General features: G+C 44.1%; 1 protein-coding gene and 1 long non-coding RNA gene across 2 annotated transcripts in view; one reads left to right on the top strand and one right to left on the bottom strand.

Moving 5' to 3' along the window:
• Positions 1 to 18,597, bottom strand: part of ITIH5 (inter-alpha-trypsin inhibitor heavy chain 5) — a 74,217-nt gene extending 55,620 nt beyond the window's left edge. The window contains exons 1-2 of the mRNA XM_004281699.3: positions 18,385 to 18,597; positions 9,303 to 9,347 (exon numbers count right to left, since the gene is read on the bottom strand). Coding sequence (XP_004281747.1) covers positions 9,303 to 9,347; positions 18,385 to 18,474 — 135 coding nt within the window. The 5' untranslated portion in view covers positions 18,475 to 18,597. The remainder of the gene's footprint in view (positions 1 to 9,302; positions 9,348 to 18,384) is intronic.
• A 390-nt stretch (positions 18,598 to 18,987) lies between these two features.
• LOC125963487 (uncharacterized) lies at positions 18,988 to 27,395 on the top strand. Its single transcript, XR_007475517.1, has 3 exons — positions 18,988 to 19,065; positions 26,481 to 26,609; positions 27,285 to 27,395. It is a non-coding gene; the product is annotated as an uncharacterized LOC125963487 (long non-coding RNA).
• The last annotated feature ends 117 nt before the right edge of the window (positions 27,396 to 27,512 follow it).

Below are 27,512 nucleotides of genomic sequence, written 5' to 3'. Positions count from 1 at the left end.
TCATCTGGTGGCTGAACTTGAAGCGGAAAAAAATCTAAACACATCTGAAAGATTTTCCCCTAGAAAGAAAACAAGTTCTCCAATTCGGTCTGAGAAGGAGGTATTTCAAAACAATAGTTCTTGAGATGTGGTCCTTGGACCAGCAGCATCAGCAGCATCACCTGGGAGCTTATTAGAAATGCAGAACCTCAGACCCCATGCCAAACCTACAGAGCGAGCGTCTCAGGGGGTGGGGCTAGAAGTCTATGTTTCAACAAGCCCTCCAGGGGATTCTGAGGGTTGAGAAGCACTCTTTTAAACTAATATAACTAGGTGACATTTCATGTATTTCTGCTAGAATTTTATATCTATAAATTGAGAGGACTTGTAAATCACCTAAATCATGTCTTCTTCTGAGATCCAAGAATCTAACTCAAAGTCAAAAGTAAGGAATAAAACATTGGGTTTTAGGAAATTATTCCTGAAATCAGAAAGAATTGATGATTATATATATATAAAATATATATATGATTTTATATATAAAATATATAATCACATATATATTTATAATATATAATCATATATATGATATTTTTTATTTAAAAATATTCTTTTTAAAAAAAATAAATTTATTTATTTATTTTATTTTTGGGTCTTCGTGGCTGCACACAGGCTTTCTTTAGTTGCGGCGAGCGGGGGCTACTTTGTTGCGGTGCGCGGGCTTCTCATTGCGGTGGCTTCTCTTGTTGTGCAGCACGGGCTCTAGGCACACGGGCTTCAGTAGTTGTGGCATGCGGGCTCAGTAGTTGTGGCTCGCAGGCTCTAGAGCGCAGGCTCAGTAGCTGTGGCGCACAGGCTTAGTTGCTCCGCGGCATGTGGGATCTTCCCGGACCAGGGCTCGACCCCGTGACCCCTGCATTGGCAGGCGGATTCTTAACCACTGCACCACCAGGGAAGTCCTCTTTTTTAAAATTGGGGTATAGTTGCTTTACAACGTCACAAAGAGTAAGTCAGAAAGAGAAAAACAAACATTGTATATTAACGCATATATGTGGAATCTAGAAAAATGGTACAGATGAACCTATTTGCAGGGCAGCAATAGAGACACAGACGTAGAGAACGGATGTGTGGACACGGCGGGGGGAAGGGGAGGGTGGTATGAATTGGGAGATTGGGACTGACATATATACACTACCATGTGTAAAACAGAGAGCTAGTGGGAACCTGCTGTATAGCCCAAGGAGCTCAGCTCGGTGCTCTGTGATGACCTAGATGGGTGGGATGGAGCAGGGAGGGTGGGAGGGAGACCCGAGAGGAAAGGGATATATGTATGCATATAGCTGATTCACTTCGCTGTACAGCAGAAACTAACACAACACTGTAAAGCAATGTTGACAAAACATTCTTTATGAACATCTAGTCTCTTTAGGACAAAATCCGCTGCTTTAGCCGCCGAGTTGAGAGAAGATTTTCATACAACAACAGAAACTGGACACCTTCCTCGTACACCTTTAGACATTGAGACCTGGACCTTTAGACCTGGACACCTTTAGACATTTGAGTTTACAACCCTACTGTAGTGTGAGTTGCCCTTGAGCTGGATTTAGTCATTTTGTTAATTTATTTCGAACTCTATGCTCTTTCTGATCTCTACGTGCTTTATTGGTTTTGTTTTGGGAACTAGACTTCTGCATATTAGAAACACCCTTGAAATGAAGAAGTTATAGTAAAAGCTATCAAGACAAATACAAAGAAAAAGAAACTCTCAAGTCCAATCCCCTCACTTTACCAACGTTAAGACCAGGCTAGGGTACTTGCCCCTGGTCACACAGGTGGGAGGTAAGAAATCCAGCATGAGAATATGGAGTTGCTGACTTCCAATCCTGCCTCTTCTGTAAAAGGATTCCAGAGGTGGCCTGGCTGATCAAGCCTTTTCCCAGCGGTCACTGTTAGACAGCCAGTAAAATACAGAACTGCCAAAGCATAGTATATGTAATGCTGGTTCAATTCAAAAGTTACCTGTAAACCTCAGTTATCCCCCCCATTAAACTGCAAACACTCCAGACAGGGCAGGGAGCTGAATCCATTCTGCACTAGTGCCACATTCTGACATTTTCTAGAACTTTTTTCTTTTTTCTTTTGGGTTGCACCATGCAGCTTGCAGGATCTTAGTTCCCTGACCAGGGATTGAACCCGCACCCCCTGCCATGGAAGCGCGGAGTCCTAACCACTGGACCACCAGGGAATTCGGCCCCCCCAATATTTTTCTTATCAACTTATCACTTCTTTACACAAAAGTCGAGCACTACTAGGGAAAAAATCTTGTTTAGTTTACGTCTTTGACAAACAGAGCATACAACTCTAGCTGCACGGCATTCCAAACAAAACGGAGCTTCTAACATAAAGAGTCCTTGCCCTGTACTCTTTCTAAAGTATTTAAAGATCTTCTGCACTTGGTACCCTTGAGATTATCTTTGATGTCATGTTGATTTGTTCTCATTTATGAGATAATGATCACTTAAAATCTCACTGCAATTAAAATGTGAAAATTAGGAGACGCCTGACAAAATGCTAAGTTTGACTACTATGGTATCTTCTTTTGCCTTAAGATTAGGGATGTAGCAGAATTTTCCACAACATTACATCACGAGGAAGCACAGTTTATGGTCTGTAGCCCCGAGAGACAGGCGGAGAAAAGTTTCAAGAAACTATTTTAGTTTTACTGCTTCTGCCCAGTTAGTGTTTTCCCACAGGAGCCCCTGTGTTATTTACATGGATAGCCCTTGCCTTTCCATGACTGCGCTGTCCGCCAAAAATCTATTAACATCAATTATGTGCAACTCTATCCCCCATCCCCGAAAGCTACCCATCCCTTCCCCTGCCCCTCCTGGCCTGTGAACACGTGGAAAACGGGGGCCATGACTTATTCCTTTTTTCTCGTCCACAGCTCTCAGCAGAGAATCAAAATCAAGAACATTTGTAAAACTGAATTTTCGCAATCTTGAACAATTAGAGAAAAATAGATACCCTCCAAAGGGAAATAGTAATAAAGTAGTATTTCAGAAGCACGACTCTAGATTCTATGATGGATTGGGAAGAAATATTACACACGATCTGTCCTCTCAAGGCGCGGTGGGAAGAAAGTGCAAAAAATAGAGAGAAGCACAGGAAGATATAGGGAGATATACGTATTTACTTTTTTTTACTGGAGTATAGTTGCTTTACAATGTTGTGTCAGTTTCTGCCGCACAGCAAAGTGAATCAGCTATACGTATACATATATCCCCTCTTTTTTGGATTTCCTTCCCATTTAGGTCACCACAGAGGACTGAGTAGAGTTCCCTGTGCTATATAGTAAGTACTCATTAGTTATCTATTTTATACACAGTACTGTATATATGTCAATCCCAATGTCCCAATTCATCCCACCCCTCTCCTTTCCCCCTTGGTGTCCATATGTTTCTTCTCTACGTCTGTGTCTCTATTTCTGCTTTGCAAATAAGATCATCTCTACCATTTTTCTAGATTCTACACATATGCGTTAATGTACGATATTTGTTTTTCTCCTTCTGACTTACTTCACTCTGTATGACAGTCTCTAGGTCCATTCACGTCTCTGCAACTGACACAATTTCATTCCTTTTTATGACTGAGTAATATTTACTGATTGACTAGAAGACTTTCCAGAGCTCAGAAGGAAGAGAAAACAGTGAAGACCATAAAAGTAAGAAAAGGCTTTTAAAGAGATGTAGGATTTACATGTGGTGAAAGAAAACAAAAAGAATATTCTAAAAACACAAAAGACATAGAAATGGGAATGAACCATAGCCCATTCCTGGCACAAGAATAGTGCAGTTTAGTTAGAAAGGAGGGCACATGGGGCGAAGAATATTGGCCAGGTACATAAAATCGTGAGGAGATGCACCACCCCAAGGCCAAGCACAGAACCTGCAATGGGAGAGGTTTACGAAAATGTGTCATAAAAGAGAGGATATAAAACCATGGTCTAGGTTTTTCCCAAAGCACAGTTCTTAAAAATCCAACATGCTTCCCATATATGCATTCAACTCAGTATTTTGTTTGGGGATGTGGGCTGAAAAACAGGGGGCAGAAGTCAAGTCTTCCTGTGACATAATAATGTCTTCATTATCTTTTCTGAAAAAACGAAACAGATGGAAAAGCATTTTTAGGCAGGGAGTGTCTTAATTAGCTGCGCGGGGGACCAGAGGTTTCTGTGTAACTCATGTGAGTCACTTAAGATCAAGTCACCCAGAAGACATCCTGAATCCCCCAAGATGCCATCTGGAACTGTAACAGGGGAGTGTTTGCCACGGCCTTTGCCAGGAGCCAGGTCTCTTCCCAGAAGATTGACCTTCTGCTGTTTTATCCTGGTCTAAGAGTTCTTTGTCGACCACTAGAAGAAATCAGCCCAAAGGTGGGAGAGAACCTCAGAAACAACTTCATCAGCTCCTCTCACTTTATGGAGCTTGGCAATTGGCTGACTCCAGTCCAGAGATCTTTACTAAACCTGAATGCTTCTTCCTTTTGAGAAAAACACAGCGCATGCTGTTATTACATGAAGCAGAGGACTTCAGACAGGGCACCTCCCTGATGACTGTATTTACCACCCTGGGGAAATAATTTTCCTTCTGTAGACAGAGGGTGTCATCAGCTCTGAATTGCCTATTTGCGGTAATACATTCTATAGGGCAATATTTCATTATGTTTAGAGAGGAAACACAAAATGCAATTATCTTTTTTTTTTTTTTTTTTTTTTTTGCGGTACGCGGGCCTCTCACTGTTGCGGCCTCTCCCGTTGCGGAGCACAGGCTCCGGACGCGCAGGCTCAGCGGCCATGGCTCACAGGCCCAGCTGCTCCGCGGCATGTGGGATCTTCCCGGACCGGGGCACGAACCCGTGTCCCCTGCATCAGCAGGCGGACTCTCAACCACTGCGCCACCAGGGAAGCCCGCAATTATCATCTTTATGCAGAAGAAAAATTCCATTCTGTATACCCCCTAAAACAGATAAACCACGATGGCTAGAGTTGGGAGCAGGGAGACAGACACGTACGTAGCTGGCTCTCAGTGAGGTAATGGGGCCCAGCACCACACTACCTGCTGAACTGACTATATTTTCTTATTTTCGATACTCCTGATGCTCTGGCATTTGGGGCTTTGATCTTGGAGAGGCTGCTCCTCCCAGGGCCAGCTGATTCCTAGAGATAACAAATGACGCCCCTGCAAGCACACCTTCGAGATACAACCAATCAGCACAGAGCCCTCTACCTCAACCACCTCCTTTACCAAACTCTCACACACCAACCAATATTCCCCCTGCCCCGTATCACCCCAGGACCAGGTACCCAACCACTGGGGACCATCGCTGTAGCCCAGAGACTGCCAACATTATTCCAACTGCCCAATCCTAAGCTTACGCAGCATGCCTAACCTGACTCATCAATTTCTTCCTGTAGAAACCCCAATAAAGGCTCTTGGCCGCATTCTCTCTCTGTCCCTGCTGCCCCCTGACTGACCCGGTGCTTCCCCACATAGCGCTGCCATGCCTCTCATCCCTTGGGACCTCTGAGTATAAACTTCCTCCTTCGTGAGGATCATTTCCGTGTCTGTGTGTCTCACCACATCTGCTCAAAACATATCCCGGCTACAAATTTTAGAATATCTGCTAGGAAGGGGATGCCAAGACACAGGCCCTGCCATCGGGAGGTTAAAGGATGGCAGTGAATTATTTTAGGAAAACAGGCCAGTAGCTGTTAAGCACCATGGAGACTCAGAAAAAAAGATACTCCTGTTTTTCAAAACATACACATTTTTGGCGTCTGTGATACAAGGGCTTCCTTAAAAGAGTATCTACTTAATTCAGAATAAAATCAAGCAAATCCCCAGGGGTCCATGAGCTGGCAGTGACAGGAGGGTACCAGCTGTGGCCACCGCGTCCTCTTCGTTAATTAGAGTAGAGAACATTCAGATTAGTGTGGTATGGCTAGAACACAAAATACAAGGAGACTCGGGTAAACGAGGGCTACAGAGGCAGGCAGGAGCCAGAACACAAGGGGCCATAGATGTCCTCAGAGTTAATCCTACAGGTGATACAAAGTCACTGAAGGCATCTGCAAAAGAGAGTGATGCACCAGACCTATGCTGGAAAGATCATTCTGGTACTGTTTGGATGGGTAAATCAAGTCCACATCACAAAATTATAATACATGCATCAATAAAAGTGAGCCTTTTAACGTTACTAGATTTCTAAGAAAATTTAAGAGATTGTATAGAACAGTCTAAGCCAAAGGGCCAAGGAAATCTTTTTAACCAAGAATGAAACCTTGAAGGGTATAAAGAAGAGATAAACTTATTTATTACTCAGGAACTTAAAGCTTTTATATGGCAACTATACTATATACAAAGTTAATAGACAAGTAACAGATTTAGGGGAGAACTCTTCCAATTCAGAAGACAGAGTATGTACAGCACACAAAGATTTCTTACATACTGACAATCAGGGGATAAAAAAACACAATAGAAAAATGGGTGCAGGAAAAATTTCACAGAAGAATGACTCTGAATGGCCAATAAATATATGGGGGAAAGTCCAGACTCAGGGAAATGCACATTAAAGGAACAATGAGGTATCACTTTAAATCTAAGAGACTGACAAATCAAAAGGAGTAATTATAGCACTGCTGGCAGAAATGTACATATTCATCACTGCTGATAGAAATGAAATTAAGACATAAGGTACTAGGTGTATTCAAAAAGTAGCCTGACTACATCTATCAAAATTAAAAGTGTGTGTGCACTCTGACTCAGCAATCCTCTTACTGAAAATCTCAGCCACAGAATTAAAAGCACCCACATAATAGAAAAAAAAAATTTTTTGCAGCAGCATTTACAGGGGCAAAAAAATTGGAAAAATATTGAAAGCTCATCAATAGTAGAATGCTTGATAAACCATCGTGTGCCAACAACCTGTAATATTTTTCACCATCTCAAAGAATGGATAGAGGCAGGCCAGGTGAGGCACTGTTGAGTGAAAATAATAAGAAACAGAAAAATACAATCAGGTGAGGAGGCAGCTGTGTGTATAAGTGACAAGCACAGACTCAGAAGCTAGACTGCTGGGACTCAAAATCCTGGTTCGACCACCTCTTTCGGAAAGTGTAATCTTGGACAAGTGGCTCAATCTCTCTGAACCTCGGTTTTCTCATCTGTAAAATGTCTCTATATTTGGTTGAGCTATGACACATGAGGCGCTCAGGACAGTGCCTGGCACATGGTCAGCATGCAGGGAACAGTAGCTGTGGTTACATGGCCCCACTGTCTGAAAGCAAATATGAGAACTCTCATACAAGCCAATGTACACGAGGGTCCCCCACCTGCCTCTGCCATGATGTTTTTCTCATGGCATCTTCTCTATTCCTGACACACTTCACCATTTATTTATTGACTGTGTCTATCTCTGCCCCGCTTTAGAATTCAAGCTCTATGAAAGACAGGGTCTTTTGCCTGTTTCGTTCATTGCTATACTCCCAATGCCTTGAACATCTCTGGGCAGATAGTAAGGATTCAAAAAAATACTTGTTGGGAATTCCCTGGCAGTCCAGTGGTTAGGACTCGGTGCTTTCACTGCAAGCAGCACGGGTTCAATCCCTGGTCAGGGAACTAAGATCCCACAAGCCGCGTGGCTTGGCCAAAAACAAAACAAAACAAAACAAAAACCTTGTTGAATGAATGAATATGTGTATCCATGTCTTGCTGGGAGACTACCGTCCATGAGTCTGGTATTTCTGCACATTTTCTGTGCAGAGGCACTGGCTACCTCTGTTTTGTACTGCATTTTCCAGGATATTTGTATAATGAACAGCTTGGGAAGAGAGAGGTGGGGTTTTCCTTCAGAGCAAAGGGCAGGTTGGCTTAAAGTCCAGAATAATAAAGAGAATGTCTCCCTCCAGGGCAAAGATCAGGCAGGCTTAGTGCTCATTACAAAAGAGGCAGGTTCCCTAAGCTTAGCGTTTCTCTCTCTTTTTTTTTTTTTGACTAATATTTATTGGAGTATGGTTGATTCACAATGCTGTGCTCGTTTCTGCTGTACAGCAAAGGGAACCAGTTATACCTATACACATACCCACTCTTTTTTAGATTCTTTTCCCACATAGGTCATCATAGAGTACTGAGTAGAGTTCCCTGTGCTATACAGTACCTCTCTTGTGATAAAACCAACCACGTGTGTAGGTGTCGCCTGGCCCTCTCTGTATCACTACATGAGAACTGAGCTGGAGGAAAGGCACCAATCCTGCCACTCTGACTTCTGTTCTTACTGTGAGTAATAAATCATCCTTCATCTCTGGCCCAGGAGTCTCCTGTTTTGTGCCAGCATCCATGAAACAGCAACAGACTAGCTTATTGGCTTGTAAGTTGGGTAAAAATCTAGACGCTTCACAATTCTTTACCCGTTTATGTTCACATATGTCTGTGTATGATGATGTGAACATGAACAAAAACATGAGACAATGAGGTTAGCAAACCTGGGGTATGGGGAGTCGAGATTGGGAGAATAGGAGAAGGGAGGGGAGGAAGAGGCCATGCAGAAAACGATGAGAATACAAAGTCCTGGTCCAAATAAAGATGGTAATGATTGCGACATTGGTCGTGGTCAATCCAGCCTTGACTCGACCACCAGCCAGGAGTGCGGAGGCCTTGGGTAAATGGCTCATTCCTGAGGATGTACAGAGGAATCCATAGCCTCAGAGCCTGAAGGCGTGTCCCCGCATTTTGATAGATCACGGCACACACAGTGGGAAGGAAGGACTGAGATCATTTCACATAAATGCTTAGAATCCTGAACATCTGCCCAAGTGCCATCTGGAAACCTCCAGCATGCACTGAGAGCCTGGACCAACTTCCATTACACAAAGCTTTAATCTATAAATGGGAATTCTTTGCTTGCTTTAGCTGTTGACTTCACAACACAGCCTTTATGTCTTGTGTAAGAACATCATAAAAAAGTAAAGATTCACTTAGGTGTTGGGCTTTTTTCTAAGAAGGTCTTTGAAAACTTCATACTTTGTCCTTACAGTTCTACTGGAATAATTAGGTCTCTTTTCAGAAAAAAAATCCACTTAAAGAAAGCCTTAGAAAAGCCTATAAAAGAAAGCCTTACAGAAGCTACACTGTTTCATGTTCGATTTCTTCTACATGCAATTTATAAGCTTTGGGGGAGCTGCGAACATAGTTATTGCCTGGTTCAAAATACACAGAATAGCAAGGGGAACAGATTTTTAAGAGAATATACGTGAATATACGTACCAGCCTTTGCAACAGCCTGACTTGCCTTGGTACCCTGCGTGCAACCTAGAAGAAGAAAAGAGACATGAAATATGATCGTGAGGTCATTCTCATGTGAGTTACATGAGGGGGGTTAAAACCAATTCAAATTCATGCAAAGGGTTATCCATCCTGAAAAGCAGTTTTGACCTGTAACCAGGGAGCATCCAGGCCAGGATTAGAATTCATCCCTCTCAGACCTGGCTGACTGCTGAACCCATGATGTCACACCCCCTCCTCACCTGAAGGTTCTTACATCTGTTAGGGGAAGACAGATGAAATGGCCAGGACAGAGTTCATTAGAATATGTTTTCGGTTTCCATTCATTTTTGGCTTGAAAATCGGCTCTTTGCTGTTGTGTCTGCTACAACGAGTAAACCTGTCAGCTCAACTCTGATGGGCTCATTTACTCTGCTCAAAACTCCAGGAAACTCTGGAAGCAAAACTGAACTTACCTTGAACTTTCTTACTGTGTTTTTTTGTGGATGATTTGTTATACTTTCCCACATGCGGAGGAGGGGCAGGGGACGGTAATAACATCCTTATTTTTAAAAATTATGTAATAATTAACCAGCCCCTCTGGACTAATTTAAAAGTCCTAGCTGGTTGCTGATTATTTCTCATGACACATCACTGTTTAAAGAACAGAAGTGTTAACTACCGCTGCTGTGAGTGATGAATCGGCCTTTCTGGAGGGCAGTTTGACAATGTCAATCACAGACTTGGAAAATATGCTTAGACTGTATGCATGCCTTTTTCAACAGCTTTACGAGGTATAATTTACAAACAATAAAATTCATTCATTTAAGACAATTCAATGTTTTTTAGTGTATGCACAGAGTTGTGCAATCACCACGACAATCAATTTAGAACGTTTTTATTGTCCTAACAGAAAGGCTCCCAAGCCCAGCCTTTGCCCTGGGCCCAGGCAACCACTAATCTACTTTGTCTCTATGGATTTACTCATTCTGGGCATTTCATATACATGGAATCATACCATATGTGGTCATTTATTACTGGCTTTTTTCACTTAGCGCAATCTTGTAGCATTTATCAGCACTTTGTTCTTTTTTACGTCTGAATAATATTCCATTGTGTGGATACACCACATTTCGTAGTTGATGGACGTTTAGGTTATTTCTACTTTTTGGCTATTATTTATAATGTGGAACTTGAACTCTATGAACATTCACATAGAGTTCTTTGTGTTGGACATATGTTTTCAGTTTCCTCAGGCAGATACCTACAAGTGGAATTCCTGGATCATATGATAAATGTAACTTTTAAGAAACAGATAAACCAGTTTTCAAAGCAGCTGTAACACTTTACATTTCCACCAGTAGGCACGTCTTCTAATTTAGAAATCCTAGTTTCAGAAAAGCATCATATGGGGGAAAAATCAATAGGAAAAAAAATGAATGTACAAAAAAATTCTTTGCAACTTTTAAAACAATTGCTAATCATTGGAAATACCCTAACATATCCTTTAAAAATGGTTTGGTTCAATATATTATGATACATTGATTAATTAGAATATAGCTATTGAAAATAATACTATGGGCCTATATTTACTGACATCAATGTTAATTTTACTAGACTTCTGTGCTGTTCACCAGATATTTCTCCAACTCTCTGCCAGAAGGATTGCATTTCCTGGCCCCCTTGCGGGACTGGCTCTGGCCAATAAGTTATGAATGTTAAGTGGCATCTGCCACTTCTGCGCCAAGGATTTGATCGCAGGTGTGAGGTCCTCCAGAACTGCCTTTTCTCACCGGCACAGTAATTAGCAACGTTTGATATGGTCACTGCTCCACCAAGCCCAAGATCACACTTGCTGCACCGACAATCCAAGATGGACAAGTCATACAAGCAAGAAACAAACGTTTGTCATTTAAGTCACTGAGATTTGGGGGTTGTTACCCCAGTACAGCCTGGCCTGTCCTCACTTATACATTCAGCCATATTTTAAGTGATTAAATCAGGTAGCAAGACGCTATCTTTAACATGATCTCATTTTTATAAGTGTCTACGTGTGTAGAATGTGCCCAAAATGCTAATGGCTGTTACCTTTGAGCGATTAAATTCTTCTTCTTTAAACTTTTTTGGACTACCTCAGTTTTGGACAAATTACTGTGTATCATTTCCAAATAGGAAAAAAAAACAATAAAGATATTTCCATTTTGTAAACTCAAAGTATAACAGACACTGGTTTAACCACTATCCTCTCCCTGATCCCTCCTGAAAATAGATAATGCTACTGTACATTACCGTTATAAGCCATTATAGAGTCTCCTATTCTACAGAACATGGAATAGAAAGAATTAGTACAGGTTTTTAGGTTGACATCGGCCCTGGCTCCATGAGAACCAAACAATGACTGGGAGGACACTGGTTTCTATTTCTAAAATGACATGGGATGATTGGGACCGTCCAAGGAAAGCCAGAATAAGTTTCCTGGGCAAGGTCTCCATCGGGTCTGCAGGCTCAGCTCAGGTCTCTCCCTTCCTAAAATTGTGGAATAGGCTGGGGACCACTTAAGATAGCCATGGTCAGAAGGGAAGCTCAGGCCTGCGCAGGTATTATGTTCTCCGGTTGATCTAAAGTATTTCTTTGAAGTCTCCTCCTTTGTAAAATAGGTTTTCCAAGAAGATAAACAAGCATTAAGGAAAACAAGAGAGGCTGTTTTCTCACTTTTGAGATGACTGGCCTCTCAGGGGATCACGATGGCTACACTTCAGTCCAAATTTAGACTCGGACTGAACCAGAATCAAAACTTCCTGGTACCAGCTAGGATTAGAAGTGGAAATGACAGCAGTCATCTGCATTGTTTTTAGTTAGGAATTCCTGATCCCTTTTATTGTTCGAGAGTTTTCCCCTTGCCTTGTAAGAACCTGGGAGTGTGGGTTAAGGACAGGTGAGTGACCGACTCCAGCTTAATGTCAAGGGCTGCCATGAATAGTAATCTCAGAGCATGGACCGCCAGATAATAGACTTAAGAGATGGCTCAAATAGGATTTTTTTGCTCCTACTGAGCTGAGCTTGCTTCTCCAGCATCAGAACAGAATCCCAGACCACAGTGTTTACTGCGAAATACCAGCCATGACCTTTGCCATCAAGGACCATACTACCTAACCGGAAAGAAGTACACTCAGGAACACTTAGTAGACGAGGTAATTTTTACAAAGGAAATGGAAAAAAGAAGAGTTCACTATGTTCTCAGATGACCGTGAGAGGCTTTACGATGGAGGGATGGCTAGAAGTAGTTGTGTAGGATGTTTGTTGGAGTGGAATGAAAGGGGAAGGGAAATTTACAGAGCATCCAGTTCAATACGGGAAGCATGCTGGGAAAAAGCTCAGAATCTGCCTCTTTAGCTCACATGGACCAAGCAGCATTCCCTACCAGGATGTGCAAGGGTGGCTGAAGACTGCCTCTGCACAAAGAATGTAGCGGTAACACTGTCAGAGCTGGAGGACTGGAATCTCCATCTACTCCATCATCGGACAGTCCAACTAGAGGTAGTAAACAGCAGGCACTGCTTCATGTTCGTAATTTGGATAACAGAGATGGTATTTTCCCGCCAGAATCAATCACAGGGTTGGAACAGGATTGGGAGGGAAGAGAAGCCCCGTGAAAGCATTCCAGAAAATCCACAGATGGGAAAGAGCACAGGAAAGGAGAAGAGGAGTGAACCCTAATTCCACCCAGGGTGAGGGATATTGTGAATACGTAGCACAAACACACACATGCCCATTACGGATGGATGCTTTAATGACCCGGGTGCACTGAAAGAGGGACAGAAAGGCAGGGTTCATGCCCTCAGGCTGTACTTAGGCCAGCCTCAGCCACACACCATCAAACGGCTGAAGACAGGAGTTCCTGGCGGGCTCTGTGCCAGAAATGTATCTACCCGCCGTGCTCCATCTTCTGAGGGCATTCTGAAAACCTGAAACCAAGAGCCAGGAACTCAGGAGTCTGCTGCCTCAGAGACCTGATACAGGACCTGACACCAAACCCAGGGCTACAGGCTGCAAAGCACGGAAGCTGCCACCCATCACCTGGACCGAGGACAGTTAGTCTGGGAGGATCCCAATTCTCAAAAGTTCTCTTCCTTTGGAGAAATGTTGCTGCAGGTTGTCCTGCTATGAACCTCTTGCCCTTTGGAGGGCCCATAACCTCAGCAATGGAAGAAGAAACTTCTTTTGGGGGCTGAAATTCCAAACAATTTTCCAGGCAGCTGGAAAAACAAAAACAAAACCCAAACCAACTATCCTTAGGCAAGTCACCTTGTTTCTTTTAACCTGTGAGAAGCAAGAGAAATGGATCTGGCTTGTGGGAAGATAATGAGGAGGGTGGGACCACCCCCCAACCCCACAAAGAAAGCTCAGGTCTCCATCCTATGGCCCCATTTTCCTAAACGGACCCTCTGCTCCTTAGATACAGAAAGCTTACAGGACCTCCAGCTGGACCTCTGACAGCACCGTGGGCACGGATGCTTTATGTTAGCGCATCCAGGACTTCATGAGAACGTTAGTTAGGAACACTAAGTCACATACGACTCATCGCCCAGCTCGCAGGACTCCCCCATCCTTCTCCCCACCTCCCCCTCAAAGAAACCAGATATGGCTGGCTCTGGTTCGGGAGGGAGGAAATCTCTGGAATCTCTCCTGTTAATACCCTTCTTCCCCATCCAGCCTTAGGACTCCATTGCAACGATCACACCCGTGCACATAAAGGAGACATTATCGAGTGGTCTGGAGCTCACAGAATCTTTCCGTGACTTTCCTTTTCAAAGCGTTAAGAAAAAAACAAAACTGGTCTTGATTTTCTTTGTTTTCCCAAATGCAAAGGTTCTGAGTGAGAGACTATAAAACTTAAAACCGCAGAAATGCTCGATTCAGGGAATTAGAAATGTATCGCCACTGTGCGTGCGGTACCAGAAGCCTATGCTGAACACAACCTATGTGCCAGGAGCTACAAATTAAAATCGTGTTTAAACAAATTACGTTACATTGTAAATATGAAAGTGGCGGTCTTTGGAGGCGTCATTGAGAGCCCGGCTTGGCATTCAGCACTCCTGGGTTCTAATCTAGGCTCTGAAATATCACTTGCGTGCATCACTTCCCCTGGGTGGACTTCCATAGTTCCCTTGGAGCATAAGCTAGCTGAGGCCTTCCTTGCAGTGGCAGAGATTCAACCAGGCTGTGCATAAATAACCCAAATAGCTAACAGGACCTGAGTGCTTACTATATGTAAGTGCTGTGCCTGAATCAACTCATTTTATCCTCACAACAAACAGCAGCAGAAGTGGGTTTGTTACTTTTTATTTAATAGTTTATTATTGTTTAGAAGCTAATAAAAGGTGAGCATCAGGATCCTTCACTTGCACGGTCCCTTAACAAACGGTGGTATTCGTAGTGTTTGTCAAAATGTGTCATTTGCTGTGATTTATTTATCCTTCTAAATAAATGTTTATTTTAGCACTTTTAGCATTTAGCATTTTTCTTTAAGAGGGCTTTGCCCATTATATAAACTTGACTCCTCTCTCAAAACTTAGATCCACCCCTGCCTATGAAGTAGGAACCATTAACAACGCCATCTTGCAGGTGAGGAAACGGAGACCCAGAGAGGTTAAGTTACTTGCCCAAGTACACACAGCCAGTAAGTGGTGGGATCCAGATTTGAACCCAGGCAGTCCGGTTCCACTTGGGGTGCTCTTAACCATATACTTTATTGCTTCTTATTATTTCTACACAGAGCTCCTAGCAAACTCTCCCTGACACTCAACACTTGGTGCCTACTACTATTCTGTAAATTAAAAACTGCTTTTGTAATAATGGGAACACAGCTCCATCCTTAGTTAAACCATGTCAGTTTGAGGGACTTCCCTGGTGGTCCAGCGGTTAAGAATTGCCTTCCAATGCACGGGACGCGGGTTCGATTCCTGGTTGGGGAACCAAGATCCCGCATGCCGCTGGGCAACTAAGCCCGCGAGCCCGCGTGCCACAACTACAGAGAAGCCCGCGAGCCACAATGAAGGCATGACACAGCCAAAAATAAATAAATAAATATTAAAAAAAAAAAAAGAAACCATATCAATTTGAAAGCAGGCTGATTTTATACAAGAGTCTTGCTTTTTAATATTGATTTCCTGAAAGATTCTTTCAAAGCTGAATTAGTCTAAGTGTGGTCCATGTATCACCTGCATCAGGACCATCTGGGTCCCACCCAGACCTAGTGGATGGAAATTGATGGGGGTGGGGCATAGGAATCTGAATGTTTAAAGAGCCCCCTGAGTGCCTTTCTGCAAGATGAAGTTTGAAAACCACTGCAGATAGTGGGTTTATCACACTACGGGTAACACTGTTTACAGATGAGGTGGAGAGGGAGGAAGGGACTTGAATCTAGGATATTATTAGTAATATTTTCAATTAAAGGTATATAACAAGCTAATAGGCAAGCTGCAACACAAGAATTGCAACACAAGCTAATAGGCAAGTTCAGGTACATTAAAATTTACATATTCATTGACATTTAAACATTGTTCACCAAATACCATATGATATCACTTATATGTGGAATTTAAAACTGGACATAAATGAACCTATCTATGAAACAGAAGTGAATCAGGGACATAGAGAATAGACTGGTGGTTGCCAAGGGGGAGGGATGGTGGGAGAGGTTTGGATTGGGAGTTAGGGATTAGCAGACACCAACTATTATATACAGAAAGGATAAATAACAAGGTCCTACTGTATAGCACAGGGAAGTATATTCAATATCCTGTGATAAACCAGAATGGAAAAGAATATGAAAAAGAATGTAAATATATATATATGTATAACTGAATCACTTTGCTATACAGCAGAAATTAACACATTGTAATTCAACTATACTTGAATAAAAAATAAAATTTAAAAAAATTGTTCACATATAATTTTGAAGACCATAATTATTGAGACCAAAGCACTAACTGCATTGCCAGGCACCATTCTAAGTTCTAAGTACATTAACTATTTTAATCTTCAAAATCCTTTTAATTAAGTAATCTCATCATCCCCATTCTCAAGATGGGTAAATAGGGGCTCATAGATGTTAATTAACTCCCCAGTAACTGCAGAGCCAGGATTCAAACCCAGGAAGTCTGGTTCTGGAGCCTGTGCTCTCAAATCCTACATCTTATACACACACACAAATTTTTTTAATAGAGTATAAAAAGGTAAAATTGCAAATTTTCACAGAACTTTATATTTGGAGTCTTTTCTGATTTAGTCATTTTCCAGATGAATAAATAGGGCCGTGAGTTGACGAATGCATGAAGTCACTAAAATGGGCTAAACCTATGTTCTTCTATTCAGGGAAGTTCAGTGTTAAGCCTACTTGGACTTGCAGATGTCAGAGCTTTAATCCCTCCTTCCAGCTCATAAACAGAATCTTTGTTTCAGTGCTTCCCACATTCTTCTCCCTCCACCCCCTAAAAAAAGTTTTAGGATCTTTACCCTAAATTCCTACCCTCAGCATTTCAGCTGCCCAAGCCTGACAGCAGCCACCAACATTAAGTGCTGACACCGTTCCCTGCACCTTAGGTGTATTAACTATCCAATCCTCATCACCCTGTTCTCTCCCACTTTTCACAGAATTGGAGATTGAAGCACCCAGGACCTTGCTCAGCGTCACAGAGCTGATAAGTGCCAGAATCAGGAATCGAGCCCAGGCACCAAGTCTATGCCCTTAACCACTGACCAAAACAGCTACCATTTCTTGAGCACCCACTGTATACCAGGTCCTTTACATAAACTAGCAGCTGGATCCTTACAAGTATGCTCAAGAGGAGGTGTGTTCCGTGCTGTGATGGACAGTAAAGGAAGGCTCAGAGAAGGTAAGCAGCTTGTCCAGACCATACAGCTGTAAAAGGCAAAGGAGAGACCAGCCTTTCTCTCTGGATCTGAAGCCTGCATGTTTCTCCTCCACCGAACAGCCTCCTGGAATTTTTATGGGTTATTCCTCCTGATAGTCCTACAAGAGAATGACCATTTCTTCCATTTCACAGATAAGCACATCCTTGAGGGAGTGTCAACATGAAAGTAACTACGGGATGTTTAGGTAGATTCTGTTTTCCAGATCTGCTCTTCAAACCAAGGTGCTGGGAAAGGGGACACAAAGTATACTTGCTTATCTCTTCTTCCCATCCTGTGAAAGCATGCTATCAGCTAAACAATTTAAATACGTGTGTGTAAACAGCACCAGGAGACATAGAAATGCACTGTCTACTTCAGAAATGCACTGTCTACTTTAATCAGGACAGAGCCATTTCTCCCTATAAGGTCTGTGCTTTGAAAACTGTTCCAACCTGTTTTATACTCTTCAAAGAGCTTTCCTATCCATGGGGCATTGTACTGAGATTTCATATTTGCAGGTTTCATTCACCTGTGAGGTTAAGTCATTTAAAAAATTCTGGCAGATACACAGAATATTAACCAGGGTAACTGAGACCCTTTGGTTCTTGATCCTCTGCCCATCATCTGGCCACCTTTAAACTGCTAAAGCATTGATAAGAACCTGATGGAAAGTCGTGTTCTCCCGGTTTTCAGATGGGAAAAGCAGAGGTTTCCAGGAGTTTGGAACTTTTCCTATATGTGCTTTCTCTCTGGAACAACTAGGAACCGACAGCAACAACACACTACCCCACACACGAGTCTTAAAGAATCCTGTAGTTAACTTGGGGCTCTGGCTCAGAAATGAACAACAAAAAACTAGCAGAAACCCGCGCAGGTAACAGGAGCCAAGGAGATTTGGTTCTGCAGGACTTTGAAGTGGCAGACACAACTCTGCAAGAAACTTCGCCAGCCAGACGCTCTCCTCGAGAGACCAGTAGATGGGGAAGTTCCCGAGCAGAAGGCTGGGGACAGAGAGGAGGTGGAGGAAAGATGTGACAGGAGATGGGGGTGAACCCTCCCTCTCTAGCGTCCAGGATCCTGTCCGGCAGCCACGCGCCCGAAGGAGGCAGTGGGAAAGGGCGGCAGCCCGCGTCTGGGGCCCGCCTTGGGCCCCCCGAACTCCACTTACTTGCTCCGAAGTGTCCCCCCAGCTCTGCACCTCTTCCAGCGACCCCGCGCAGAACGGCAGGGCCAAGCACAGCCCGAGCAGCGGGAGCATGGCAGGGCCGGGGCGGTGTCACCGGAATGCGGCGGGACGCGGCGGGACGCGCGGGGTACAGCGCGGGGTACAGCGCGAGGTGCAGCGCTGGGCTCGCGGCTGCGAAAGCGCGCGGCCCCGCCCCCGCGCCCCACAGGCCCCGCCCCCCGCACGCCCCGCCCGGCCCCTCACCACCACAGACCCCGCCCCACCGCGCACCTCCCGCCCGCCCCCCGCGCACCCCTTCCCGGCCCCGCCTCCGCGCCCTCCGGCCCCGCCCCTTCGGTCCCTCCCCCTCGCCCCTCCGACCCTGCACTCCCGCGAGACCCCCGGCTCCGGCCCAGCACTCCCGCGAGCCCCGACCCCATCCTGCCCCGCGGCAATGCACCCACACCGGTTACCCCCCCCCACCCCGCCCAGAGCGCACAGCTCACACCCCCTCCCTTGTCCTTTCCCCCCCACCCATAAGCCCCGCCCCTCCCTCGGCTTCTTTGCCTCCCTTCTCCACCCAGCGCCTGTGGCACCTCCCTCCACCTCCAAGCCCCCGACCGACCCTCTCTTCCTCTCCCGCTTCTTCACGGACTCACTTCATTACTGTCGCAGGAGAACACGGTAAGGGCCAGCCTGACCCTCGGTACACAGCCCACCCGTTCACCTGCTATATATACCCCCCATATGTACCACCCTCCCACTGCTAATATATATACCACACCCTCACCTACTGTATGTACCACCACCATTCCCCCACCTGCCAGCCTAAAGGCAACAAGAGACCTTCTGCCTTCTTCTGAGAGAACGGCGCATTCCCCTTGGCGTCCAACTCTGACGCTCACAGGCCCAATGAAGGGGTGCTAATTTGTAGTCTAATGCAGAATGGCATTAGCAATGTGGTCCCGTTTTATGTGGCTCTGGCGTAAAGGAACAGAAAAGAGGAAGCTAGGATTGGCACCATGTCGTAGTATTTCTGATTTTTTGGTTGTTAATCATGAAATGAAATGTCATTGTTATCATAGTTACAAACTATCGGTGATGTTTCTGTCTGTCATAGAATAATTATCTGGCAACCACTCACCCACTGACTGGCCGTTTAGCATCTGGGCTCCATCTTTTTTTTTTTCTTTTGCGGTACACGGGCCTCTCACTGTTGTGGCCTCTCCCGTTGCGGAGCACAGGCTCCGGACGCGCAGGCTCAGCGGCCATGGCTCACGGGCCCAGCCGCTCCGCGGCATGTGGGGTCCTCCCGGACCGGGGCACGAACCCGTGTTCCCTGCATCGGCAGGCGGACTCTCAACCACTGCGCCACCAGGGAAGCCCTGGGCTCCATCTTTGTACCTGGTAGACACACAATGAGCTGGAGCTGTGTGTTTCCTCTTCCAAAAGACAAGCACCTCAAAGACATTTTTTATGTCTCTGTAAAAATTGCATCTAAATCAATACACTGAGTAATAGAAGTTGGCATCAATCTCAGTGGCCAAGAACAGGGAAATGGTTAACTCAAATGATGGAACGTCCATCCTGTGGAATGTTATGCAGCTATTAAATAATAATCACGAGGTCTATGGAAACAGGGAAAATGTTTACAGCATAATCTAAAGGAAAAAGTCAGATCACATGACGTATCGAGAGTATGAGTGTAATTAGGTAAAAATACATATGCATGGACATCAGAAGCAGGGAAAAATGAAAACAGTGGGTGGGTTAGCTTATGGTGATATCTCTTTTTAAAATATTTTATTTACTCTTGTTGAAACACTGTTTAAACAAAGACATTAAGAGAGGGGGAAATGTTGCTCTGGTGAAATAAATGAAAGGAAGATCATTGTCATTAGCAGTTGAACATTTAATAGCCTAACCTCTGACTAATTTTAAAAAATGCCACCAACATGAAGTGACAGTAGCTGGTCCAGCTGAGTTTCTGCAACAAAAACACTGGTAAAGGAGAAGGAAGTCAAAGGATTTTTATTTTTAGTTCTTTACTAACCGTGAGTTACAGATGTATCCCAGGCGCACTTAGAAACTTTGCAGCCTACAAAGCCTGCCTACCCCCCTCCTCATTTTAAAACTAAGGAGGAGAGCCCCAAATCTGGAATCAAGGTTTGCCTATTGCCCCCCCACCTCCTTGCCGCCAAAGGGAAATACCTACTGGTGAACTGAAAGTTGAATTTGGACAAAGCTGGGTTATTTGAAAGGAAACAGTAACAGCTACTGTTATTTCCATCAATCCTCCAACAGGACTGGGACCCGGTCTTTGTCTCTACCATCCCTCTCCTACTGGACTCTATTTTTGACCTTATATCTGCTCTTGGTCCCAATTTGTCCCAACTGGTTTCAGCAGAGGTCAAACAGTCAAGAGAAGAGTTTTATTTTCTTCATCTGGTAGGACTCTCCAATTGTACTCTAGGCTGTGGTGCTAGCGGTTGTTACATTGTTTTGTGGCCCCTTTGACCAAATGGATCCCACCTTCCCTGAGGGCAAGCATCTTCCACAACTTGTAACACTGTGCTGAGGGTACAGTTAGCATTGAAGAAGCATTCCATGAATGGAATTAGCAGACTGGAGGCCTGAGGGTGCCCGCCACCCCTGCCGCCAAGCTGGCTGTGCTGAGGCAGAGGAGGCCTGGGCTGTATTCACTTTCTAGCTATGTGACTTGAGAGAGTTTCTAAACTTCCTAGTATTTGCAGACTGTAATAGCCTAGGCTTCTGTGTGATGTCAGAGCATCTGCACGACCAGATAGGGATGATCTTTGAAAACTAGGTAGTGTGATACAAATAAAACACAGTGAGACTTCCCTGGCGGTCCAGTGTTTAAGACTTTACCTTCCAATGCAGGGGGGGCAGGTTAGATCCCTGGTCGGAGAGCTAAGATCCCACATGACTCACTGCCAAAAAAACCCACAAAAAACCCAAAAGAACCCTGTGAAAGGTTTACAAAACTCTTGATAAGCATAGACAGTGATTTATATTGACCTTATAAATATGGATGAAAAAAAAATTAACTGTCCTCCCCTAAAAGGGGCTGAGGTATCCCCGTGCATGTGTCCTTTGATGCCAGGAGTTGCTGACTTTGCAGTTTGAGACCACAAAGCTTCTAGAACCTCAAAGCCAAAACCCTATCCTGACTTTTCCAAGGAGACACGTCAGGGGCTTACCAGGCCCACACTCCAGTTAGGCACAAATCTCCAGCCAGGACCCAGGTGCTCATTGGCAGAATCTGGGTCCAGGGCTCAGCAGCAAGGGCTTCATAGTGCAAGAACGAAGAGGAGCTGCCGGTCGGAGAGGCCCCCGTGCCGGCTCTTGCCAGGAAATGGCTCCCCTGTGTAACTGAAGGATGGGCCAGGGATTCCAGAATTTTAGAATCAGACTCATTAGAGTTAGGGGCTTTCCCCTGGTCCCCCACTTGAGACCACCAATTGATGGGCCCAGCTAGCGTAGCCAGGGCAGAGACTGAAGAGGGAAGGCAGGCTGTCCATTTGGTTTCTTTTCTTCTCCCTTGAATTTACCCCCGAGGGTCACCCCCTGGTCCCTCTATCCAGCTGCTCTGAGATTCAAGCCCTTCCTCCGGCCCCCACATCAGTCCCTCCCTTGTCTGTGTTCCTTTCTGAGTGTTTGCAAGGCCATTGTTCTCTTCTGGGCCAGCTCTTTCTCACCTCCCTGGTCTCACCTTTTTATCTACTTACATGGCCTTGTGTTTCTCCTGGACCCCTGACAACTTTGCATAATCCTGACAGTTTCTTACAACTTGCCTTTTTTTTTTTAATCAAAAAGACTGGGGAGGAAACAGATTCATTTTGGCCTTGGCTCCACGGTTTCTCAGGAGCCCTTGATATCTTGGGAGTCTAGTTATACCCACCGTTCACCTAGTTTACAGACAGTGAGTTTTACCCAGACAGAAGATTTGTGAAACTGGAAGCAGAGAATACAGTTTTCCAATTTCTTCTGATTGATGATTTGCTGAATTTATCAACTATTCACAAAGTGTAACACATCATATTTTATTTTAATTATCTGCTTAGAGATTTGAGACCCTAATTAGACTTGATTTGCTCATGGGCAAGGATTGTCTCATGCTCATTTTTATATTCCCAGTCTGCCTGGAATAGAGTCGACATGCAGTGCATTTGATGGATGGTTGAAAGAATGTGTTTCTGACTTTATGATGCCCTGTGCTAGCTGTGTTATAACAGGGGTTTTAGACACAGTCCACAACCTGGAAGAATTTACCATTTAGATATGAAGGTGGAACTAACAGACAACATAATTTGAGCTCAGTGGTGAGATGCTAAGTGGAGAGGAGGGTGAGATTGTGATTGTGGTCTAGAATAATTAGAAAAGGCTTCGGGGAGGAAGTGGAAATTATTCTTTGCGTGAATCGGATTTGAAAGCCAGGTGGAGAAGACAGGGCATTAAGGAGACAGGGGAAGGAGAAGGTCCAAGAGTGGAAAAGGCTTTGACATCGGGGAAAAGAACACAGAATGCTGGGGGAAAGGTCCAAGTTTGGGGAGTTACCTGTAGAATGTTCCTGAGCTAACAGGTGGGAAAGGAGATCTCAGTAGTCCCCAGGGGCAAACCTGCAGACCAGTGCAGGCTCGTGACAACGTTTTCTCCAGCCCCTTGCAAAAGGAGATAAATAAATGGAGGGATTATGGTATATTTTTTTCATCAAGCTAATTTTTTTTAAAGAACTGTCCTTGTCACTCCTATTAGTGATAGTGTCACTCCTATTAGTGATCGTGTTTTTGTCACTCCTATTAGTGATAGTGTCTCACTGGGGGTCCTTGGGTGAGAAGAGTATGTCCCCAGGGGTGGTGCAGTGGAGGAGGCGGTGAACCAGAGCCTCAGGAAGGCGTTGGGGGGAAAACTTGCCATTTGGGAAATCTCCCAGATGATTCTGAAATCCCGCCCACACCCTCCACAAACGGCACCGTATACCTAGATGTTATAAAAACTATTACTGTTTCAGTGACCCATACTTGCTGCCATTATTAATACTATAAAATGAGTAGTTAAATATATATATTTTTTGCTTTTTCGAATAAACCTTTCATGTTAATGAAACTTTTAAAAAATACATTTTTACTTGATAAACATGTGGTCTAACCTTCTCATGTAAGGAAAAAGTACAATTTCAAATCAAGTCAACTTGACATTTCAGTACAGCCAGGTAAAAGTGAGCAACCAGTTGTAAATCAAGTAACTTGTTCTTAGTAAACCATTAAAGTTAAATTAAATGGCTCATTGCCACATGCTGTATTGATAGGTTATGTTGTTTAGGAATCTGACAGAGACATTTACACAGCCTCCAAAGCTCTCAGTGTAAATTAGGCTCAATAAACATTTCATGGGATGCATTATGCATTTGAAAGAGCACACATACTTTTTAAAAAATTTATTTTAGGGCTTCCCTGGTGGCGCAGTGGTTGAGAGTCCGCCTGCCGATGCAGGGGACACGCGTTCGTGCCCTGGTCCGGGAGGATCCCACATGCCGCGGAGCGGCTGGCCCCGTGAGCCGTGGCCGCTGAGCCTGCGCGTCCGGAGCCTGTGCTCCGCAACGGGAGAGGCCACGACAGTGAGAGGCCCGCGTACCGCCAAAAAAAAAAAAAAAAAAAAAATTATTTTATTGAAGTATAGTTGATTTACAATGTGTTAATTTCTATTGTACAGCAAAGTTATACATATATTTACAGTCTTTTTCATATTCTTTTCCATTATGGTTTATCACAGGATATTGAATATAGTTCCCTGTGCTATACAGTAGGACCTCGTTGTTTATCCATTCTATATATGATAGTTTGCATCTGCTAATCCCAAACTCCCAATCCACCCCTCCCCCACCCACCCCCTCCTTGGCAATGACAAGTCTTGAGAAGAACACACATGCTTTTTAATGACACCCACGCTGTGGACTCCCCACCTAGGATTCATCTGGGCTAAGTGACTGTGATGCCAGTCTATAGTTACATATATGTAGAACTCTCTATAGATTTACGTGGTAGGCCCACAATGAAAAGCCAAAGCAATGTAACCCTCTGGCAGCAGTCTCTACCAGATCTGGACATCCATCTACTCTTTGACCCATCAGTCCCACTTTGGGGGATTTATCATGCAAATAAACCTGCTCACATATAAAATGGTGTAGGTACAAAGTTATTCATCACAGCATTGTTTGTAATGCCCAGAAACTGGAATGAATCCAAACGTTCATTAACAGGAGTCTGGTTAAATATAACATGATATCATGACGCTGGAAGAAAGGATGAGGCAGCTTTCTCTGTGTTGCTGTAGAAAGATACCCAATATATTATAAAATTAAGAAAAAAGAGCAAGTGTAATGTGTGCCGTCTTTAGTGTTAGAAAAGAGGAAGATAAGGAAGCATAGTCGTGATCCCTTGTATTTGCATAGAGCAATTCTAGGAAACATAGACACAGAAGAAGCGTGTTTGGGGAAGGCAGGATGGTGAGAGGGTGGGAACAGGTCAGAATCCAGGAGAGGAAGGGAAGAATTTTGTTCTTACACATAATATTTGATTTTTTTACTTTTGAACACTGTGAATATATTACCTGTTTGGGCTCAATTGATCAATTAATTTAAAATTGTAGCTGCAACAAAAACAACAATAATAATGGAAAAGCTGACTCCTGAGGATTCTCTCACATCAGACTTGATCTCACGTGGGCTTGTTGGGTTAATGCTAACCTCAGTAGCACACATGGGAGGGACCTGTACGCCCCGAAACATAGACACAGACACACACACACACACACACACACACACACACACACACACCCCACACTCAATGACTCTGGTTTCCTATACACTCCCTTGTTCTGTCTTTCTTCCTTGCTTTGCATGGAATGCATTCCACTGACTCATCAGGTTGGTGAGTGCTATTTGCTCCTCTAGTAGAGACCTCATCTCTTTGTTTACACGTCTGTCTTCCTTACTAAACCAAGACCCAGCGGAGGGCAGGCTCTGTGTTCTGTTCATCTTCGTATGCTTCGTCAGCCCCCAGCGTGTCCTCCAAGCTTGAGAAATATTTATTGACTCAGTAAGGAAGACTCAGAATGGCCCGCTCTTCACGGTGTGCCTTTCATTGGGAATTTCTACCACGCCAGCCTGCATGGCCATAAGACCTTAGACAAAGTGTTTACCTCTCTGGGGGTGAATATTTTCCAAGAAAAAGCAGAATATTGACTTTCAATGGCTGAAAATGTTTTTAGCCCACAATTATCTCTCTTTATTATTTATTCATCTTTGTGAGAGTTATAATTAAAAGAACAGGGGAAAGACAACTGAATTTGACCCGCAATATAACATTCTATCCGATGTTTAATCTTCTCTGAGAGGATTAGATCCTGATGGGCTTGAGTTCTCATGGTGAGAGAAGCGAGTTCTAATCTGTCACTTTCCCCACTCCTACCTCTATTTTTCTATGCTGGAGACCCTTGCCCCTTCAAAGATTCCCCCCAGAAATCTGCTCTCAGAAATCTCTATCATCTTTCTCCAAACATACGGACTAAAATCATCGCCTTCCCTTGAAAAATTTTAAGGATTATATGTAGTAATATATTTTTATTATTCCCGAGGTCATCAGAAGGCACAACTAGCATGAATTTGGCCTTATTTCCTGAAATGCACACACACGCAAAAAATCAAAGCCAGTTCCTCACTCTTCGGCATTAGCTGTGGATGGCTGTCTTTACTTTTCTGCATCTGTGTTAAAGAGTAATTCAAAGCCAGGCAAATCATTCTGAAGAAATATTTGTCCGTTGAGCAATGGTTTGTTTCTGTAGAAGTGCTCACTAAACACTGAACAAGCTCAGTGCAAAGTTAGGAATTAATCTTATCTTTTGGAAGAATGCCTAGGGCCCCGAGAGGTGTCCTGGTTTTCTGGGATTTAACCGGGGACCACAGAAGACTTGAAATAGCACAGAGGCTTTGCTGATGCTACAACAGGGACAGAGGATCAGTTCAACCTGCCTCAGTGCCCAACGTGAATGCCCCACCAGGCTTTTTCTTTCTCTCTCAGGCACTGAAGATGCAGAAGCCAGCAAAACTTGGAGTTCATCCACAGTGTGAGTTTTCTCCCTGATGACCTGCTGGATCCTTCCCAGACAGATGTTGGGAGATGTCCAGAGAACTTCACTGAAAGCCACAGGTGTGTCTTTGGAAGGGTTTTGACTAAAGCAAAACATTGTTGGGTTTGTGGTTGATGCCAAGAGATAGATCGCACTCTCTGAAATCAAGACTTAACAACAGAGCTGTCATCGAGTTTTTTCTCCGGTGCTCACAGGCTTGCTGCCTGGCTGGTGAAGGAGAAATTCTCTTGTCTCTGTTACACACGCAGCAGGTTTGAATCTCACAGGTGCAGACTTGCTGAACCAAAATATGTAATCCTTTTTACCCTGTATCTCAAGGTTTTCTCCATACTGAGTTCCCAACCTCCTGTGTAGAACGAACTTTACTCTTGCCTGTTCATGATAAACCATCCATATGGTCTTTTAAAAATCAAATTACTGTTTTCTTAGTCAATTTAGGGTTCTTTGCCTTCCTTCCTCTCCGTTGGATGGGTCCTAAGTTCCATCAAGTCATTAGGGAATGGATTGGGGGTATAAGGAAGGGTCCACTGGTGCTCAGCCATCACCTGTGTTATAGACCGAATGTTTATGTCCACCTAAAATTCATACGTTGGAGCCCTAACCCCCAATGTGATGGTATTTGGAGGTGGGGCCTTTGGGAGGTGATTAGAGTGAGATGAGGTCATAAGGGTGGGGTCTCCTCCTAATAAGAAGAGGAGGAGATACCAGAACTGTCTCTCTCTCCACCCTATGAGGACACAGTGAGAAGGCAGCTGTCTTCAAGCCAGAAAGAGAGCTCTCACCAGGAACCGAATCCGCCAGCACCTTGATCTTGGACTTCCAGCCTTCAGAACTTGAGAAATAAATGTCTGTTGTTTAAGCTCCCAGTCTGTGGAATTTTGTTACAGCAGCCTGAGCTGACTAATACACCCATTAATGTTGGCACGTGCATCATCCCATCTGGTTGCCAGGGTTTAGGGATG

Source organism: Orcinus orca, chromosome 2, assembly GCF_937001465.1.
Source record: "Orcinus orca chromosome 2, mOrcOrc1.1, whole genome shotgun sequence".
Taxonomy (NCBI): domain Eukaryota; kingdom Metazoa; phylum Chordata; class Mammalia; order Artiodactyla; family Delphinidae; genus Orcinus; species Orcinus orca.
This window is presented reverse-complemented; position numbering and strand designations above follow the sequence as displayed.